The sequence below is a fragment of the Lepidochelys olivacea genome (genome assembly GCF_965140295.1).
Source record: "Lepidochelys olivacea isolate rLepOli2 genome assembly, chromosome: 10".
NCBI classification, from domain to species: domain Eukaryota; kingdom Metazoa; phylum Chordata; order Testudines; family Cheloniidae; genus Lepidochelys; species Lepidochelys olivacea.
The window spans coordinates 21,509,007-21,531,349 of record NC_140420.1 but is presented as its reverse complement, the minus strand read 5'-3'; the positions used below and the strand labels follow the sequence as shown (position 1 = coordinate 21,531,349).

Genomic DNA, 22,343 nt, shown 5'->3' with positions numbered 1-22,343 from the left:
TTAACTTGGAAGCTAACTAAATACTTTGGTTTTCCCCAGCTGACATTTTTGTTTACTCTCAGGTGTATGGGCCATTATCAGCTGTAGTGAGGCCCATCAAAGGCTATTTCTGTTCCAAGTGAATCACTATATTACAGAGCCATAATGTAATGTTTCTTCTGTAATTGATAACTCCTGCATAAAAGTTGAAGTGTTACATCTACAATCACCCCAGTGCACACTATATGAATCGGACCCTGCAGTCCCATTGAGTTCCATGGCAAAATTCCCATGCATTTCAAAGAGCAGGATTTGGCCCTTATGTGTCTTTAATTTTTTTCTCCCAAAACTTTAAAATAATTAATCAGGTGTGCAGTGTTCAAATGCTAGCAAAGTGCATACTGACCACAGATAAGAGACAGCCTGCATTTGCAAGAGAACTTTCTTCCTGCATGATACAAATAATAAAGGCACAACTCCTCAGTTCTGCTCAGGCAAGACCCATTGGCTTCAGAGGGAGTTTGTAAAGACTTTTTAAAAGCTGAATGAGGAACTCAGGAGTTGGCCCAGTGATAGAAGTTTATGAATGAGCCAGCAAATCGGATTCACATAGAATCAGTTTTATTGCCAGGTAAGAAATTCATATTAATATAGTGAATACATATGTTTACAAATAAACATTCTTAAAAAACAAACAAACATTTTATCATAGGAAGTATTATTGGTATCATAAACTCTGTAGTTGTTAACAAGTATTAACACGGGTTTACTTACCGAACATACAGTTACTAAAATATTTCCACATAAAATATGCTCAAGTTACACAAAAATCTGTGTGGATAAGAGTGCAGCTGAAGTGTGTATCTAAAGCATATGGATTAACAGCAACATTCCATAAAGGGTCAAATTAAGTTAGCCAGTTGTGAAGGCAATAAAGGTTAAAGGAATGAAGTGAGATACTGGAGAACTTGGAGTGTGTGCAAAGGATTAGTCCATAGGCTTTGTCTACTTCTCATAGGCTTAAAATAGATGATTATACAATTTAGAAGCACACTTATAGAGTGATGCCTATATTGTCAGGATGCAAATCAGTTCTGAGATGGCTGGATTAGTGATCTGTCCTGTTACGTTAGCCTCTTTAAAACTTCTCTGCTCTTGCATCCTTGCAAAAATCTAAGAAGAAATACTGCCTGAATCAGCTGAATACAGTTAAGAAATCCCACTTTTGATTCACTTTACAGCATACGGTTCTCAGACTCATGGAGCCAATCATGTTCTGATACATTATGAAACTAATCTTCAAGAGAATTGACAGCCAGTGACAATATAAATTGTATTGGGATGGTTAGTTTATGACTTGGCCAAATGACTTCTTTTTTGGGAGGGAAGGGATTTTAGTGCATGCTGAAAGTGAAATACAGATTGCACTGCCTGGTGTGTCAGGCTGTTGCCACACAGTCTTAGTCTCACAACAATTATTCACTTCACTGCTGATGTGCACACATTTTACCATTCCAGGACTGCCAGGCTGCTAACTGTGCCAAATTCTGGAGTGGTTTTATTGATATGAAAAATGTATCCAAGTCATCAGAACCATGGTAAGGCGAGACCATGAGTCTGATTTTAAACCCAGACCCTTGTGATGCCTGAGGCTAGTGCAGTAGTCCCCTTTATCAAATAGCCCACCAAGAGGGGGCACACCACTAACAGAAAGCGAACGAGAAAAGACAATATGCCATGTAACATTTAATTGAACTTTGAAGGAGAACTACTGTGCCTAAAAGCAAATACAGAATGAAAGACTATAGGGGATTTTAGGTAGGAAAATTATGGTTTACCATAGGGAATGAGGGGCTAACTAAATATTCCTGACCTTGCAACCACTACACGGAGGTGAAACATGAATTTTCATTCTTGACAACAGAAGAGGGCAGAGAGGCTGATGGGGGTGGAACCCTTCTAATACTTTAATAAAACATGAGGAAATAAGCTTAAAAGAACACGGGTTTCACTTTGAGAAACAAGACTGTCATTGAACAATAGCAATACAGTAAAGGCACCACCCACGCTTATTTATTTTCAGTCCGAAGCAGTTGAATATAGGCAAAACATTCAGGTGAAGAAAAAGTCTTGACAGTCCGCAAAGTGAGAGTTGTTACCTTCTGCCTGGAAAACAGGACTGAGGGGGAGTGGTTTTCTGACCCTGCCCCCGCCTTCCCGCACCCCTCACCCCACATTCTGTCATATGATATGTCTCTTATTTTGGAGGTTCAAAAAACTTTAAAACGAAACCAAAAATAAACTAAAATAAAAGTTTGTTGTGTTTGTTGTTGTCCTTCTGGACTCTCTGCCAGCCAGAAAGTTTCCATATGCTTTTAATTGTAACAGTCTTCGTTGGATTCACATGAAAGAGTCTTTTGTCTTTTTTTTATTTTATTGGGTTGTGGGGTTTTTTTGCGCTTCATATAGTGATGGCATGAAAGTACAATAATGTTAGGGCTGGTACCAAGTTATTTGCACTTGGGTTTTCACAGGTCTAGTGATTATTATTATTAGAATTTATACAAAATTCCTGACCAAAACAATGTATTACAGTATATTGTTCTCTCTCACTGGCTCTCTGTCTCAAGGCAGGAACATAGTGTAAATGGTTTAAGCAGACATAAAGTTTCTCTAGATTGTGCTACTTCTCATCATGGATTTCAGTTTCAAGTAAAAAAAAATTAGTCACAAGGGTTTGTTTTCCAGTGTGAAATACAAATGGTGTTTCTAATTCAACCTTCAGTGTATTGCTGAATGGTATTAACCCACTCTTTGCCTTACAATTGGCTTCATAGCAGGAATGTCCAAGTGGAAGTTCCTTTCTTTCTTGATATCATTTTTTTTTGCCTCTTTCAGTTATTTATGTGTGTGTTTTTGTTTTTAAGGGATCTTTTTTTCTCAAAAGCAATCTCAAACAGTCACTTCTGTCTTGCTGTTGGTTATGAAATATGGCTGTGGGGGCAGATAGTGCTGGTTCCGAGTTGTCAGTGGGTCACTTGCTGCTGGTTCTCCTGTGCTGTGCTTCCCCTTGTTTGCATATGTCTGCCGTCGGAGGGACTGGACACTGGGGTCCCAGGTTTTGAAGTTGGAGTTGTAAGCTAAGGGGTGTGTGTGCATCTTTGAGACTTTGGATTTCTGCCCATTCTGTCTGGTCGTGCCATTGTCAGGCGTGTACGTTCTGTCTTCCTCTCTGCGCACTGGGTGCAGTGGCAGGCTTCCCTTGGCAGCCAGTTCTGCAAGGTGTCGGCGTTTGGAATAGAAGTCATCATTGACCTTGTCAGCTGTTTGATTTCAAAAAGAGGAGGGGAAAAAAAAGAAAAGGTCAGTTGAGTGCAGGAAAATATTAAACATCAATGCAGAGTTTATAGTCCATCATGTATGATTACATCTAGATCAGCTAGAAAAACAAATCTTTCCAGACGGGAGTAAAAATCCCTTGTCATTACACAGAGAGGTAACCTGAAAACTCTCCATGACTAACCTTGCAGAATTTACCAGATCATCCTCATGAAGGAAGAGAGTTGGGGAACTGGCAGAGGTGAAGTATCCCAACCCCATGAATCCCAGCGATTCACAAAGGGAAGCCCTAGTCCTGCAGAGGAGGTGTTGTTCACTACGATGATGCTTAGGTAACAGAGCTTTCACAGAGAACCCCTGTAGTAGTACTCACAGAGGGGATCTAGCAGGAATCTATACTGATTCAAACTACAGTACATGGAGTTCCACTTGGATAAGGGGTCAGCAAGGATGATGCTGTTGAAAGTAGTGGGTGGGTCCCTGGCTCTACCTCAGTCCGGCCCTCAAAGTACCATGGAAGTACATCCTCTCAGAGCTAGAGAGAAGGATCTTTTATGGGATCCCAGGGGCAGAGACACAGTATGGCAGACATGGCATTTCCCTTCTGATCTCCCCCTTCCTAACCTTCCAGATTTACCAGTTTTTCCCCTCCTCCATTTGCAGAGGATGCTCTACCTGTTGCTTTGTAAATGGTGAATTCGATCAGGAGCAGACTGGCCCTGGGGAGCTATCTGTAGTGTTCGTTGTTTGTGCACATAGCAAAACTACAAAACCATTTGTCACAATTCAGCACAAATGGCATACACTGCTCAAGAGAGGCTGCTGTAGGCAGAGATGAGATGCATTTGGTACAGCTGTGCTAGGAAGCAATGGAACCAAATGCTTTGGGTTCCTCACTTTTATGAGCACTAAATTAACTCAAATCCTGTTAAATTCTCTTAGCATCATTCCTAAAAACTGCATGTGGCATACCATTTCATTATAGAGGAATATCAGCAAAATACAAATATTTAGACAGGGTGCTAGTGACAAACTAAGCAAAGGGACTATAGCAAAGCTATGGTTACAATGAGTAGCATGGATGTTGCAATGTAATGGATACCACCTTTTTTATTTCAATACATAGTCAGAGGCACTTGTCCCCATCATCTTTGAAAACATATCTTTAATGGAGGTTGTTTGGACTCTGCAGAATGTGCTTACTGCCATGAATGGGTACTTTGCAGCACCATATGTTCCCCTAAAGAGGGCAGGTTTGACTTTGCCAAACCATCCTTTGCACCAGCTCTGGGTGTGCCTTAACAAATTATACCCCCTTTCGTTGAAGCTAAAACCTGCTCGGCCTCTGCAAGTCCCTTAGACACTACTCTTGCTGTAAAGCCCAACATCTGCTTCTACCATGTTGCATGCTTTCTCAGCTGCCATGCCATTTTTTTTTTGCACCTATGCTATTGGTACAGGTTCTGTTGTGCTCTATTCCTAAACATCACTAATCCTGAATTTAGCCTAAACAGTATGGAACTTTAATTCAGAAGGTGAAATTTACCCCTGTGCAGAGGGCCAGCATGAAGGCAATCCATCCTCAAAATAGGGCTTCATTAGGACTTAAATGGTGCATCCCGCTTGTGCGGGCCCTCTGCACAGGGGTAGATTTTACCCACAATGGTTGCTGCTCATCATCTCAGGACATTATCTGTGTAATGGCCGTACAATTGGGTTTTCTTTTTTAGATTGTAGATTTCATCACTGAAGATGTATTTTCCCTCAGATGAACTGAAATTGCTTAGGAAGGAGAGTATGCTGTAAAATTAGGTTTTAGATACCTTACCTATCTCCATCTGTCTCTTTCTTAATTGGCAACTGAATGCTTTCTATAATGTACAGGTGCAGTAAAGAATTTGTCTTCCCTTTTAATTAAAACACAGAATGTAGATAATAGCCTGTTCTAATTTCAATACATGATGTGCCAATGCAATTACTGATAAAGCTGTAATATATTACAAAGAAGGCTTGCTAGAGTTTTCTTCCTTTTACAAATCTGTGATCTAAACAGCCAGGAAATTACATCTACTTTGTTTTTGAATGACTGTTGTCAGTCTAAATATGGATAGTCCTATTTATTGCAGTGTTCATCAGTATTTGTTTGGAAGAAAAAAAAAACCCTGCAGTTTCACACTGATGGGATACTCAGCCCCTCTTATTAGCTTCTCATGAAAACTTGTGCTAGCAAGTATTTATTTGCAAATATGTATTTGCCTGAGCACACCAGATACATTTGTGTGGCCATACTGGTAGCTTTGAGGTAGCCAGTCAGGGAGCAGGAATCACTACCATATGACTTAGGCCTTGTCTATATGAGAAAAGTCCCACCAGTTTAAACAATTTTAAATCAATCTAATTAAACAGGTTCAAACTCCCAATGTAGACACGCAACGTCAGTTTATTCCATGTTTAAACTTATTTAATTCTCATTTGAAAATTACCAGATTAAGATAAACTGATTTAAATATGGGTTAAAGTATGGGTTTGGATCCATTTAGCTAGATCTATGTTGTTAAACTGGGGCAACTTCTGTCACATAGGCAATGTCTTAGGTGATCAATCACAACATAAGTAATCAATTAGGAATAGTAAATGATCCAAGTAATAATCATGACACATAATTTATGAGCAATCTGTTGGCTGAAAATGTTTGTAAAGGCCATTCACTAAATAATACTTATCAAATTAATAAAATCTGTATCTATTTGTAAATAATGAATGAACTGGAAAAAAAAAAGATGTTAACGTCATTGAGTGCCAGATTGCAATAGACTTATTCACAATGAATAGTACCTTAACTTTATTAGTACTTCCACTTAAGTCAGTAGTAGGACTTGTGAAGGAACGGGTTTCTAAACTGGAGCAATGGTTATCAGAAATCTGGCCCTGAATAAATATGTTCTGTGAACAGTTTTCTGATCTCCAGTTTTAGGTGTAATTCTAGTGGAGTGTTCCAAGGTTAATACTACCCACTTCCAGATCTTCCCTTGGCTAAGTAAGCAATGCCCCAAAGAGCCAACCTTAATTCCTTGATTTCTTTTTCTTCATACTCTCTTTGTTGGCCATATCTTTCATGCTGGAGCACTGCCTACATTCAGACTTCTGTCAGATACAAGATGTATTACTCAGATCTCTAGATATATTAAGATAAATGTTCTCACACAACAGTAAATTGTGTTACCATTGTAGCCTTAATAGTTCAATTGTTTTTTATAAAACAGGCTCCCATTGTGAAAACTAGAGATGGGGAGAGCAAAGCCTAGAAAGTGCTGTGAATATGAGGTGTCTGGTGGTTTTATTTTGCTCTATACAAGTTATATGTATTCTGTGTAAAATGTGCAGCTATTTTATTGGTTGAGCTCGAAGGCCAAATAAATAAATAAATAGATTCAGCAAATACAGTTCCATTTTATTAAGTATTTCAGCTAACTAAATCAAGTGAGACTTTCTAGAGTTTTACAGAACTAATGGCTGGAAATCTGAGAACCAAGGTAACAACAGTAAAGTTCAATTTGCAAAAGTTAGCCGGTGAGAAGTAAATGGGTGAAATTGGCAGCACTGGGGAATGACTGCATTTGATTTGCTTTAGGCTGCTGTGATAGCATAGGAAAGTTGGCATTTGAACCTGTACTAATCAAATCACTCATGGCTGTTCGCTGAGAGATTCCCACATGTGCCTAACACTTTGATTTTGCAAAGAAGCCTTAGGAAGCTGCCAAGCTTCTTTCTTCTTTCTTTCTTCTTGCTTCTTTCTTGGTTTTCTTTCATCAGTGCATGCATCTGAAGATAGCTTCTGCTATTCAGTATGAAAAATTCAAAGGCACCTGAAAATTACTGTTGGTTCAGCTTTTGACAAAATTTAGAGTTGTCACGGATGTTCTTTATGCTGTGAGATCTGCAAAGCTGTAGGACTCTCCCAGTTTATGCTACAGTACCATTTAATTCCTATCCTATTTTGAAAGCTTAAATTCTTTCTCTCATTTCTCAGTTCATTCTGTCATTTATCCCATTTTGAAAGCTTTCTAGAATGTCTTTGAAGGAAGAGATGTGATTGTACTTTCGTTCTTCCCTGCTATGTTAAATACTATGAAATTTCTGTCTATATTAAATCTTCTAGTTCTTCCTCTCACTATCAATATGATCAGTGTTGATAGCATCTCTTGATAGTGAAGAAATGCTGAAATGAGGGTGTCTACATATATGGGAAAAATGTGTATTATGTCCTCTTCCTCCCACTCACACTTGAATACCTCAAAAACAGCTGAATAACTGTTGCTCAAACTTTTCCAAAGACTATTCACCTTCAGGCTGAAACCAAACACTCAAAATTTCACCCCCAAAGAATTTATTTGAGAAATTTATGAGCAATTAGAAAGAAGAAATTAGAATTAGAGTAGTGTTGGTTGCAAATTGTGTAACAGAACAATTTACCATCAGAAAATGCTGATTCAGCATAATCAAAACACTTTTTCAGGAATGGCTCAATGTCGAAATTTTCACATTTTGTTTAGACTTCTGTTGTAATAAAATGTAAAAGTAAAAACAATGAAGTTGAGATGAAACATTTTGATATTATTGAAATGAGATGTTTCAATAAAGTTGAATGAAATATTTTTAGAATATTTCATTTTGAGAAATATTCCCCGATTTCAACTTTCTGCCCCAATCCAGAAACCAAATTTTGAAATTATAGAATTTCCTGTGGGATGGAAACCAGCTCTAATTACAGAGAAAACTGGAATTCTCTTTACCTGTCAGATGTAGGTATTATTGAACCCATCTTACAGGTAGGAAAATGGAGGCATGGAGTGATTACATAACATGCCCAAGGTAAAGGAGAATCTTGAAACAAGTTAGGGAAACATATTTTCTTCTTACCTCTGTGGCTAATACTAAAATATTGTGTTTCTATAATATTTGTAGAGCAACATAATTTCTTAAAAGCTAATTTAACATCTATAAATTCGCAGATCTTTTTAATTGTAGAGTTTCCGTCCTAATACATAAAATGTCTGTGTTTATAAATTTCAAAAGATATTGTGTTCAAATCATATTGGGTTTGCGTTTATTAAAAATCCTTCATATTTATTTCCACTGTGTGTCAAGTGGATCGCATTTTCATTACTTATCATCTGATAAACCTTTGTCACTATTAACAAACATACTACATGTCAGCTTCATTTTGAAAAAGCAAAAATACCAAATCTGATTTTTTTAAATTATACCTAAGGGTTCTTTTTTGTATGGAAACTTATTATCAAGGTTCCTATGCAGTCTCACACATACAGTAGGAGTGTATTTTGTGGAGTGTGAACTTTGTAGCCAATTTTAACAAAAGGGGTTGTCAATATAAATGATTCCAGTGTATGAATATGCCCGTTGGTGATGGATTTTAGCCCTGTCATGAAGCATTAATTTTTGTTGGTGTTGTGTGGTCACTAAAATCTCCCTTATATTTTTGTTTCAGAGTAGCAGCCGTGTTAGTCTGTATCTGCAAAAAGAAAAGGAGTATTTGTGGCACCTTAGAGACTAACAAATTTATTTGAGCCTAAGCTTTCATGAGCTGCAGCTCACTTCATCGGATGCATGCAGTAGAAAATACAGTGGGGAGATTTTATATATACAGAGAACATGAAACAATGGGTGTTACCATACACACCGTAATGAGAGTGATCAGGTAAGGTGAGCTATTACCAGCAGGAGGCGGGGGGAACTTTTTGTAGTGATAATCAAGGTGGACCATTTCCAGCAGTTCAGAAGAACGTGTGAGGAACAGTGGAGGGAGATGGGGAAATAAACAGGGGGAAATAGTTTTACTTTGTGTAATGACACATCCACTCCCAGGCTTTATTCAAGCCTAAGTTAATTGTGTCCAGTTTGCAAATTAATTCCAATTCAGCAGTCTCTCATTGGAGTCTGTTCTTGAAGTATTTTTGTTGAAGAATTGCCACTTTTAGGTCTGTAATCGAGTGACCAAAGAGATTGAAGTGTTCTCTGACTGGTTTTTGAATGTTATAATTCTTGATGTCTGATTTGTGTCCATTTATTCTTTTATGTAGAGACTGTCCAGTTTGACCAATGTACATGGCAGAGGGGCATTGCCGGCACATGATGGCATATATCACATTGGTAGATGTGCAGGTGAACGAGCCTCTGATAGTGTGACTGATGTGATTAGGCCCTATGATGGTGTCCCCTGAATAGATATGTGGACACAGTTGGCAATGGGCTTTGTTGCAAGGATAGGTTCCTGGGTTAGTGTTTTTGTTGTGTGGCTGCTGGTGAGTGTTTGCTTCAGGTTTGGTGGCTGTCTGTAAGCAAGGACTGGCCTGTCTCCCAAGATCTGTGAGAGTGATGGGTTGTCCTTCAGGATAGGTTGTAGATCCTTGATGATACACCAGAGAGGTTTTAGTTGGGGGCTGAAGGTGACGGCTAGTGGCGTTCTGTTATTTTCTTTGTTGGGCCTGTCCTGTAGTAGGTAACTTCTGGGTACTCTTCTGGCTCTGGCTCTGCCTAATCACATCAGACTGGGAGTGGATGTGTCATTACACAAAGTAAAACTATTTCCCCCAGAGGTAGAGGCCAAAAGAGGGCCAGAGCCAGAGGTAGTAGGACCAATGGAAGAGACAGAGGCCGTAGAAGGGCCAGAGGCAGACACAGCAACAAAACAGCAAAACCAGAGTCAGATGCCGAAGGGAGCCAGAGGTGGAGGCAAAAGCAGTAAGACAATGAAGCCAGAGGCAGAGGCCAAAGGAGGGCCAGAGCCAAAGGCAGCTGCAGAAAACCAGCAAGATTTTAATTATTTATTGGGCAGAGGCAGAGGCTGAAGAGAGCCAGAGGGAGAGGTAGCCCAAGTGGAGTACACCCTGACTAATGCGGGCATGAGAAAAGACCACTGCCCCAAGCCTGTCTGAAGGGGGAGGCATGTGGCAGGATGAACTAAGTCCAGAGGCCCCTGCTGGAGGCCTCTTACCCCTGCATCATCCTGCCCCTGAAAAGAGCAGCAAGAAGTCCTCCAGCCAGACTAGAGTGGCTGATGGAGCAGCCAATCCAGAAAGGCCCTATATTAGACAAGCAGCAGAGCAGAGAAGTTCAGTTGCTGGCTGGAGCTCGAAGAGTGAAGACTGGGTGATTGGCTGGCTGAAAGTGCAGCAGTACTGCAGACAGCTAACTGTGGAAAGTTCACCGCAGACAGGACTGAAGCCTAGGGAAGGCTTCTGAAGACAAGGTGCCTGGCTGGCTGGAGAGAGTAGCAGTAGGACCATGAAAAGATCAGTGTGGGCAGGCTGAGTCCAGGACTTGGCCTGACCAGGCGAGGGTACCAAGATGGGCCCTGTTGGTCTTGTTGAAGAGTGAGCTCAGGGAACCCTACTGAAACATCACCAGTTGCAGGTTCCGAGATGGGCCCCGGCTGGGTGGTTGAAGAAGGCAGTGCCTCTGGGAAGAAGCCTAAGAGCTTTGGTCCCATACCAGGTTCATGATAAGAACTTGTGACTGTATACCGTGGAAGGGGGGACAGTGTAGACGGTTCAGTCGGAGGGCTGAGTCACTGAAGACCCACCAAGAGACCCATCAGCCAGGGGGTGCTCATGAGAGGTGGGTGCCACCTCATTGAAAGAACTAAAAACAAAAGCATGCTCACACCCAACCAACCAAAGGGGGGCCGCCTGCGAGAGGTGGATGCCGCCCCATGAAAAAGACTGTGATTGCAGGCATATCGGCCAGAGAAAAGGGGGCACACCTGAGAGGCGGGTGCTGACCCCATTACAGTATGCATGACAGCCAGACACAATTGTAATCCCCACACTAGAGAAGTACAGGGGCTACTCCTTTCCATACACCAAGGAGGTACTCAAGGAAGACAAGGAGAGAGAGGTCCTTGACCCCGTCTCTTAACACATGCACTGGCCTTCAGAACCTGCTGGGTGGAGATAGGAGGGTATGCTGCACTCCCTGAAGTACTGCAGCAGTGGTCATGCTGTACCTGGAGTCATGCGGTTCCTACGTAGCACAGTCAAGCCCTAAGTTGGGTAAGAATGTGAGGCCTATAGGAATAATCCTCCTGTTATATTAAATGGTTAACTCCTTCTGGTTTACTTAAGATGCAGTTATGGTGTAAACTTGTCCTTCTTCTCATTTCAAATCCATGCATGGATTTATGGTGCCTAGGAGTTCATGGACCATCTGCTATGAGGTGTAAAGGGGACCAAAACAGAGTAAAAATTAATCTCCTAAACCTTTGGAAGGGGGACTGCTCTTCCTATTTTCCAGAGCCTGTCAAAACCCCATCTGGATACCTCTTTGCAGTTGGGGCTTCATAGGTCAGAGATATCACTGGGAAGTCACTCTGTGAAGCACGGTCCCCTGGGTACTTCTGCTAATTTACCTGCTGTGTACTCCCTGTGGAACAATAGGATGTTGATGTGCTGCTAAGGGTGGGAGAGCCAGTGAACTTGCAGCTAATCTTAGATCTGTAGGTTGAAACTTCCTTTACCTTCACATACTTAGATTCTTCAAATTTTGGAGGTTGTACCTCTTTCTTTATCTGCACCCCCAATCCCTTCCCTCTAAAGCTCCCATGGATTATTATCCTTCTGTTCATTTTACCATGGGAGGGTTTGACACTTGGTGGAGTGGGGTTGGAGGGGTAGCCATTTAAATGGTTCACACTTTTCTACTGTGACTCTGTACATTAGACATCACAGCTTAATATGACTGAACTGTTCTTTTTCCAATTTGATTGTTGTACATCTAAATCAGCTTTAAAACTACCTAAATATAGTAGATGCATGAATGCACCTTGGGATAAATGTATTATGGATACAGAGCCATTCCTGCGTCTCTCAAAATCCCATTTTCAGCTGTTAATGCTGTGTATAACTGTGACATGTCAGCAGTGTGTTTGATTGCACAGTGAAAGACATTGACGTTCAAAGCTAGTCTTGTAAATCCCATTTTCCATCTGTTTAAAGTAGGCTTCTTTAAAAAACAACAACAACAAAGAAACCTGCCTCAATAAACACAGACCAAAAAAGGAGGATAAATAGTGTAAAAAATCTGTTGGCAACTCTTAAAGAGGCCAATATTCTTGCATGTTATAGCTCTCCACCTCAAAATGTGCACATCAACAGGGCAGAAGCCTGAAACTGAGAGACACTGACTATTTCCAAATATATTATAACTGCAACCCAACCATGCTACCCCTAACATTCCAACACCTGATGCTAATCTGTTGCAGAAACACATTCACTATTCAGAGTTTTCTAGCCCTCCCCTTTCTTAAGGAGAGTGGAGGGAAGGGAGAAGGATGAGAGGTGATTTTATATCAAGCGAAAAAATAAAGCATGTACACAGTATATGGATGCTTGTGCAGTCATCTTTGAAAACTGCCTGTTGAGTATACCTGGGTGGGTTCTTTATTTTAACCTATCACTGTAAAGGTCTTGTTTACTTTTGTGCACACAATAGGGTTCCAGGAGATCTGGGATTTTGCTCCAGATTCTGCCACTGACTTGCTACATGATCTTGGGAAATCACTTAACCTTTTCATGCCTGCATTTCCCCAGCTCTAAAATGGGCTGTTAATCCTTAACTACCTCTTCAGAGGTGTTACTAGGATTAATTGCTATTTTTAGAGTTCATTGAGCTCTCAGATGAAAGGCCCTATAAATTCATTTGTACTGAGTATATTTTGTATTCAAGTCAGTAAAATAGGATTTAAAGATATCACTGTCATATTAGCAGAGAGAGAGAGAAAAGAATTGGAATCTCAGAATCGCATAATGACTATGTACAATAAGAGCTTTAATTCTGAGAGTCACCCCTTTGCTTTTTCTGTTTCCAATATTAATGGTTATTTAGATGAATTTTGACAGTTCAACATTTTGGTAAGATTTTTACCCTTAAATTTAGGGTAATCTATGGTACTTCTATGGCCCTCACCACTGTAGTATTTGAATGTCTCATTGTCTGTAATGTATTTATCCTCACAACGCCCCTGTGTGGTAGGAAATGAGAGAGGCTATATGACTTGCCCAAGGTCACACAAGAAGTCTGTGGCAGAGCAGAGAATTGAATCTCTGTCTCCTGGGTCCTCAGGTAGTGCCCTAACCACTTCACCATTCTTCCTCTCTTAGTGTACCCATAAACATAATGATAGCTTTTGGGCTTTGATTTCAGCTATTGTGTAGTTACTCACAGCTATCAAACTTAAGATGGGAAACCTTGCATACCTCTCCAAGTAAAGAAGTTGGAAAGTCCCCATAAAATGGCTTAAGGGAAGATTTAATAGTGAGGAGCCAAAGGAGATATTCAAATCCTGCCTTGGCTTATATGTTACTGTGAGTTACTATAACACAGTCAACTTGATCTAGTGTTAAATATTGTGACTGCCTCTGTTTACTTGTCTGAGCTGAAGCTAAAACAATGTGTTTAGAAGCTGCCAAACTACTTGAGTTCTGTTCTTTTTAGGGGCTTTTACCTGAGTTCATGTGAAAACTAATGCAGAATTAATTCTGCAAAGGATCAACCCTATAGTAACTTAAAGTTTCCTATGCTGGGGGGAAAGAAACATGTGGACCAAATTACAATTTGGTTCAGCTTCACTGAGTTCAGTGGGATGAACTTTAAAAATAACTTCAGGAAACAGGGCTCAATTCTTTTTTACGTCCAGGCAGATAGAACTAATACCCAGAGAACAGCGCTTGGGCATGCAGGGGTTCCCCATACAGCATGCAGCCAGTATAACAGCTCTGGCTGGCCCACCTTTGTAATTGTCTGGCATAGGGGGATCTGGAAACCAGAATGCAGTCTCATGTCTGGAAGTAGACAAGCTCCTTTCAAACAATGGTTGTAGAAGAAAAGGAGGATAGGATATGTCTTTACGTGCACAGTGTTGCCCAAGGGAGGAAGTATGGCTGTGGCAGCTCACTGCTCACCAGCTGTTCTCATCTGTGGAATGGCTTCTTGCTGGCTTTGTTGCAGCTGAGCACAAGTTAGAGCAGTCGTGAGCTAGACTGAGAATACAGAAAGTGACAAGTGGCTTAAAGTCACCTTTGCCTCCTTCCATTTCCATTATTGTACTGAGCACATCTTGGCAAGAACCAAGAATTCAGCGCATGAACTACAAAAGATTGATTTCCCCCTCCTCCTCCTGCCCCCCCCCCGCATTTTCTACTCTGCCTTTTCTCTCCCACCAGTTTATTTGTAACAGTCTGCAAAGAAAGATAGCATATTGTGGCCACAGATTATTTTCTGTGATCCTTATTAGTGATAGGGATGTTGGGTAAGCAACTAATATATAATGCTCAGAATTGGATGTAAATGAGTCTCACAGGGCTGGTAATCCTACTTATGTAGCTCTGTTATTCCTCTTCTAACATACTGTACCACTTTATCAGTTTACTCATTTCTCATACTGATCTGGAGAGAGACCAAGCATAAAAAGACACATCAAATCATTCTTCTCCTCCACAGATGCTGTTTGAAAGGAGCTTGTCCACCTCCAGACACAAGGCTGCATTCTGTTTTCCAATAAAATAAAGTGTTACTTTCATGTGATGAGAAATTATTAAACATAAATATGTAGGCCCAAGCTCTTCTCCTGTTCTATTGATTACTTTTATGACAGCTTTTGAAATGCTCAAGAGGCCAGAGAATGTTTGGTTTTGAAATACAGTAGGAATATTTGAGAATATGAATGTAATTAGACTTGGTAACTAGAGCCTGCAGTCTCCGCAATGTTCTCTGCACCCACTGCAGACAGTGAAGTCTGCTGCTTGGCTGGTAATTCTGAGACAGAATTTGATTAACTCCTCAGGCACCAGACATAATGCACGAGATTTTCCATTGCACCTTGCTGGGTAGGTAGCAAATCACTGGAAGTTGAGACTATCCACATGTCCAGAAGCAGAAGTGCCCCTCTTCTGAACATGTTCCAAGAACTATAAACACCAAAGGGGCTAATTATTTCTGGTATTTTTTTTCTTATTCTTTTCCAAACACTTTATAAGATCAGGCAGGTTTCTCTCTGTGGACATGTAAAACAACTTCTTTTCAAAAGGTATTTTTATAATAGGCCACATAGGTTTACATAATTTTAAATTACAGTGTTAAAAATTTTATTTTACAAAGTAATGCAGTGGTGTCATCCTTATTTACCAATCCAAGCATACTGGCTACAGACATTGTATACTATTTTGAGATTAATAAATGACAAATATATATATCAGTTGCAACCAATGTTAGGAAACCAGTGCATTGAATACAGATTTATCATAATCAAGAGACTCTGGTTTCCTGGAAGCAAATAATGCTGCACTGTGTTGAACTAAAAAGTAGCTTTTGCCAGAGGTTTGAAATCTGTTGATGAACAGCAATGCATCAAGCCTCACACCAGACTTTATAAAGGGCAAAATTTAAGAACAGCAAGGTTGTTACTTGCTCAGTGTCAAATAGTGAGTGAAAATCTGAGAACAAAATAAAAAGATTTCCACTTCCCTGCTCTAAGCATGTGACAATGGGTTAGGTTTTCCAAGGTACATAAGGGAATTAGGCACCCAGTTCCCTTAGGCTCCTTTGAAAATTCCAGCCAATGGATATACTGTAATTTGAAATCTGTTTCATAATGATCTCTCTCTCTCTCCTTTCACAGTGAATATTAACACTTATCCTTGCATGGCATCTACAACTGGGAAGTAAATTACCTGCCAAATCATGGGATGAGTTTCACTAAAAAAAGTCAATGCCAATTACAAAATATTTATTTAATAAATTAATAGAGTTTGAACATATTTTTCTCAGTTTTCTGATAACCTTCCCTGCATATTAGGGTATAGGCAAAAAAAATTACCATTTGAAATACAAATTAACAATCCAATCCTGCTGTCCTGCCTGAAAAAAACTCCCACTGACTTCAATGGGGACTAAATGGACTGCAGAGTAAGTTTACTACAGTTAACATAAGAGAGATTTCCAGGTTTCTATTAAAAAGTGCTTGTTCCTTCCCTTCTTCAGTGACCTAGATCTGATTATATTTTCATTAGATAGCTTCTTAGTGCATCTCTAGCATATAAATAAAGAAAAAACTTTATTGCACCAAAAGTTTGTAGCAATCCTTTTATGCATGAACAAATCTTTTAAATGTTAAGTTCTGTGGCTCAAATAATAAGTGTTCCAGAACATGTTTCAATGACTAAAAATGTATTTTTGTTCTTCTTTTACGACCTATGTCATAAATATAAAGGGAAGGGTAAACCCCTTTGAAATCCCTCCTGGCCAGGGGAAAGCTCCTCTCACCTGTAAAGGGTTAAGAAGCTAAAGGTAACCTCGCTGGCACCTGACCAAAATGACCAATGAGGAGACAAGATACTTTCAAAAGCTGGGAGGAGGGAGAGAAACAAAGGGTCTGGGTCTGTCTGTAGTCGTCTTGGCCGGGGACAGAACAGGAATGGAGTCTTAGAACTTTTAGTAAGTAATCTAGCTAGGTATGTGTTAGATTATGATTTCTTTAAATGGCTGAGAAAAGAATTGTGCAGAATAGAATAACTATTTCTGTCTGTGTATCTTTTTTGTAACTTAAGGTTTTGCCTAGAGGGGTTCTCTATGTTTTTGAATCTAATTACCCTGTAAGATATCTACCATCCTGATTTTACAGGGGGGATTTCTTTATTTCTATTTACTTCTATTTTTTATTAAAAGTCTTCTTGTAAAACACTGAATGCTTTTTCATTGTTTTCAGATCCAAGGGTTTGGGTCTGTGGTCACCTATGCAAATTGGTGAGGCTTTTTACCAAACCTTGTCCAGGAAGTGGGGTGCAAGGTTTTGGGAAGTATTTTGGGGGGAAGGACGCGTCCAAACAGCTCTTCCCCAGTAACCAGTATTAGTTTGGTGGTAGTAGCGGCCTGTCCAAGGATAACGGGGGTAATATTTTGTACCTTGGGGAAGTTTTGACCTAAGCTGGTAAAGATAAGCTTCGGAGGTTTTTTCATGCAGGTCCCCACATCTGTACCCTAGAGTTCAGAGTGGGGGAGGAACCGTGACAACCTACCATTACATATATGCATCTTCTGCTCTGGCACCGCAAACCTATTCCCAGCCCATTGCAGCGGGGAGGCCTTGGAAAGAGGAGGGTTGGAGAGCGAGCTCACCTCACAGTGATGGCTCCTGTCCCACCAGGCTGGGCCTGGCTCTTCACTGTGGGCATTGCAACCTGGTACACAGGGTCACAGTGTCACTTAGTGTGGCCTGGAGAGGGAGCTGGGCCCAGCCCCATCAGACAGGAGCTGCTACTGCAGGGGAGTGTGGGTTGAGCTTGCTCTCCATCCCACCACACCCCACTTCCAAGGCTTCCCCTCCACCCTAGGCCAAGAGAAGAATGTTTGTTTAGGGACCAGAGATGGGTTAATCTGGCCCAGAATGTGGTAACCCATCTAGTACCTTCCCTCAACCCACTAGTGGGTTGGGACCCACCATTTAGGAAACACTGGCCTAGTCGGTTACAAATGTTACCGATTGTCCTGCTGTGGGGACCTGCACAAGGACACAGAAGCCTCAGTTCAGTTTATGTAATTCAGACACAATATGCTGAAATAGGGTTGATTTTGCTCTGTTCCATAAGTGGAGACACTCCAGATTTACCCCATTGCTTCCGAGAGAAGAATTTGACCCTCAGGCACTTAGTCTGAATGGTATTGATTAAAATGAGAGCTAAACTCACAGCAATACTATTATAGTTGTTTTTGCAAGTATAGTTTTCCTTTGATCTTTTTATTAACAGCTACAATTTCAAAGAATCTTTTAGTCACCACTGCTCTGAACTGAAGTCAGATGGCTTCTTAAATCTTAACTGTTACAAAATTAGTTCCAATAGTTGTTACTTTAAAAAATGAGAGCCATGTTGAGCAATAGCAAGGAAAATGTAAATTTAAAGCCTTAGCTGGACCTCACACATTCTTTCTGTCTGTCAGTTTTGCACTAGAGCTATATGAAACTTTCATGATGAAACTCTCTACCTGGGCAGAGTTCTCCAGCATTTCTGAATCTTTCAGCAAAGCAGGGATGTGTTTTTAAGCAAAACCTAGGGTGAGTTTCCACTGAATCTTTGGTTGATTTACAATTTGGGAGTAAACCATATTGAATTCTGTGGTTACTGATTTTATGTGACCTTTTCACCCCAAGTCAGGCAACATGTGGAGGCTTCATCTGAATTTTCATTTTGTTTTGGGGGTTGTTCCAACCCCCAAAGCAAAACAAAACTTTCCAATCCCTGGGGACTGAACCCTTCAATAGCGTTAACATAGACAGAGAGAGAGAATAGGGCAGAAACTGAAAAGGAGCCACTTTGGCTGAATGGGTTTCAGAGTGGTAGCTATGTTAGTCTGTATCAGCTCGTTGTTTGGCTGAACAGTTAGTTTCCTTGGCTGAAGCTCCATTTAATCTCAAGAGAGGAGCTTGTCGTTAGAGCTGGGGGGAGCAGGGAAATTTTTGTTGAAGCTGTCAAAACTGTCATTTTGTCAAAATTACTGTGTTCATCAAAACGAAATGTGTCACTTTCAACTAAATGTTGTTTCTCGGAGGGAAAAAAATGAAACAAAGCATTTTGATAATGTCCAAATGTCCCATTTCAGCATTTTCAGAATGAAACATTTTGATTTTTCATAGTGAAAATACTTTTTGAAACCAAATTTTTATGTAAACATATTTTTAAAACATGAAAAAATCAAAATCAGAACAAAATGTTTTGATTTTTTTTTAATCAAAACAAATGTTTTGACCTGAAATTATTTATTTTAAATTTCATCTCATGGGAAATTTTGAAATATTTTGTTTTCATTCCATTTCGGAATGGAAAACATATATTGTGGAATTTCCTGTGAAATGGTTCCCAACTAGCTGCTCTTATCATGTAAGAGAGTCTCCCCCTTCATAAGAAGTCAACTCCTCTTCTGACTGCCCACTGAGGGTAGTAATCATAACCATTAGGTCATTCTTCTACACTCACCACTCATGCAATAGGAAAGCCCAAGATATAGGATTATATTTTTGAAATAGGCAACTGCATTCCAAACCAGTCTGTCTTCCCTGATGTGGTGCAATAACTCCCTGTGGTTTGCAGGAGGAAACACACTTTCTTCATAATAGTGGCTTACCTGGCTTTCTGGGGCACATAAACTTTCTCCTCCATAAAGGCAAGAAATCTTATCATGATGATGTGATGTGACTCTCCGGCTTACGCTACAGATATTGTAGTGGGGGTTTTAGCTGTTGTAGTCATATAGCTAATATTTCAGAAAAATTCAATTTTTAGGCAAAAAAAAAGCGTGAAAATTCATTGGGTGCCTTGCAAATCATGTTACTGCACTCGCCCCCCACCCCCAGCCTTTTGTTATTGCAGTATAGGAGTAAATCTCTGTGACTTCTTACCTGTGAGATTTCTTTCTTATACTCATTTGCTCCAGTTAGAACAGCCTTTGCAATACCAAAATGGCAGACTGTTAACAGCTGCTATTTATATAATATTTACCATAAAGGGTTCATTCCCATCATTTGCCTAATTGCTCTATCTGGCAATTTGGGGGGGGGGGGAACCACACAGCTGATGTCAATGTGCATAATTGTACAAAGGTGAAGACTGCTAATGTTTATCTGCATTTGGGTTTTGATTTCGGTTAGAACAAAAGAGCAAAAGATCCTACAGTACCTTTTGACTTAAGTGTCATCACAGGAAAATCACCATCATACCCTCCTAAAAAATAATCAAGACATGCTAGTATGTTTGTTCTATTTCATATCACAAACATCATAAGCACAGTACACTGAATCCAAATAGTTTAAAGATAGACACTATTATACTCTGCTTAGGACCTGATTCTCATACGCCTGCTCATATTCAATAGTATGCACAAATAGCCCCTTTGAACTCAATGGAGCTACCTTGACAAGTAAGGTGAGTATGAGAATTGGAATCTGTCCCTTAATGAGTTTGCCTCCCTAAGCCAGAACTTTCCATTTCACTTCACAGTACACACCTGATTTTAAATGCTAATGAGATATTAGAATCCCTCTCATACACTTTCATTGTCCTTCTCTGTCTTAACTCCAGCACTGTACAAGATTTAAATTAGTGCCCTTCTTTAAAAGGTTGTTTTAATTTTCACTTTTGAGGACTTAAAAAGAAAGCATAACTTTAGATCGAAGTTTGGCACAAAATATCATACGGTTATCATGACTTTTACACAGAGTGTCAAAATGAAATAAAGCATATAAAAACAGTGTACTGAGAGCCCCTACTCATGAGAAACTATTCGTCTATTGGGCAAAGTTCTCTTCTGTATCTTTCCCCATTCATCCAAAGTCGACTATTTCAAAATACTTCAGCACTTATGTAGCAGTTTTCATCTTAAGATCTCAAAACACTTTATAAACAGACTCTGACAAACCTCATGAAAGCCTTGTGAGGTCAGTTTTCCACCCATTTCAAAATGGATGGACTGAGAGACTGAGATTTTCAAAAGTCTCCATAATTTGAGACCCTACCTACCTGTGGCCCAATTTTCAGAGGTGCTGCGCACTCACAATGGGTCCCTGAAGTCAGTGGGAGTTGTGGTTGCTCAGCAGCTGTGAAAATCAATTCCTAGATGTGTCATGGGGGAACCCAAAATGAGTGGATTCTTTTTGAAATGTTGGTGTAAATCACTTGACCGGACACTGTGAAATCCTGCAGGGCTGGCAATTGGAGTGGGAGGGGGGAAGCCATGATTTTATTTGTAAATGGGGCATATACAAAAGGCACTGAATTCTGTTCAGCTGTAACCACTTTTGTTCTGTAGCATAGACCAGGCCTAGACATCATCCCACACATTTCCTGTTACATCACTTACCGTAAAGTCCTGTGTGTAATTCATAAAGATTTCATTAAAATAGGCTTTTCTAGAGGTACCCTGGATTTAGATTTACTGGCTTCTTAGCCATCACTGATCTGCTAAATGGATAGAAATAAACCTGTTTTGATTGTTAGCCTGTTGCCACCAAATCATGCAACCACGAGCAATAGAGGGGAAAACCCCTTCTAATCAGGTAATGTGTTTCATTAGGCCAATTGGATCAATGCTGATGCTCTTACAGGTCTACACATTGTACACTATGGAAGACAGGTATGTGGGAAATTAGTTTTGTCTTATTCTGAACACTCAATTTACATGGGTTTGAAAATTCAACTAGTTTTCCAAGAACCAGCCTAGCTTTTCGATGTCTTTAACATAAAACATAGTGCAAGCTTTCCTTTTGCTAGAAAAATGTTAATTGATTAAAACTGAAATCCTTTTTGGGCAGGAGGGACATAGATTTGAATCAGTGGAATTAAAGAGATTCGCAAATTTTAAACTAGTCATGTAAGACTGAAAAATAGGTTGAGAATTTGACAGAATCTCTAAACTTCATCAGGTTCACCCTCACCAATGAAAGTAAACACTGGCTCAAATTCATTCCTGAAGACAAAAAACATGCAGTGTTTGGCTTAGTAAATCTTAAATCTATTTATCAAAAATAACTAGACATCCAATAGTCCAGGTATTCTCTCTCTCAAGGTGAAATCTGAATAATAGTTTCTAAATCTTTTCTATACTTTAGTGACTATTTAAAAATGATAGTCATCCTTACCGCCTGCAAAATTCTTTAAAGCTGGATACACTACTTGACAAGTAAAGGTGAGATGACACAAATGAAAGTGTCTGTGTGTCTCCTACTTCAGTGTTAAAGCTGCCTCTACTAGACCTAGCGCTGTTCGCAGTCTCTCCTCCCCTCTCTCCACAGTCTAGGTGTCACTTCTACTGAGACCAGTCTTATCCCTAAAGAGCTACCTTTTCACAGCTCTATTCAGTTGCTGAGGGAAGGATGCGTCTGTAACATGAACATTGCCTTTTGTGATGATTGATTACTAATCCCTGTATTCCCCAGGCCCAGAAAGAGAAAATCACCAGGTAGC

General features: G+C 40.0%; 1 protein-coding gene across 1 annotated transcript in view; it reads right to left on the bottom strand.

Moving 5' to 3' along the window:
- Nucleotides 1–696: 696 nt before the first annotated feature.
- SHISA9 (shisa family member 9) overlaps nt 697–22,343 on the bottom strand; it is a 247,744-nt gene continuing 226,097 nt past the window's right edge. The window contains 2 exon segments of the mRNA XM_084641662.1: nt 697–3,302; nt 20,061–20,105. Of these exon segments, the coding sequence (XP_084497788.1) occupies nt 2,932–3,302; nt 20,061–20,105 (416 nt within the window). The 3' untranslated portion in view covers nt 697–2,931.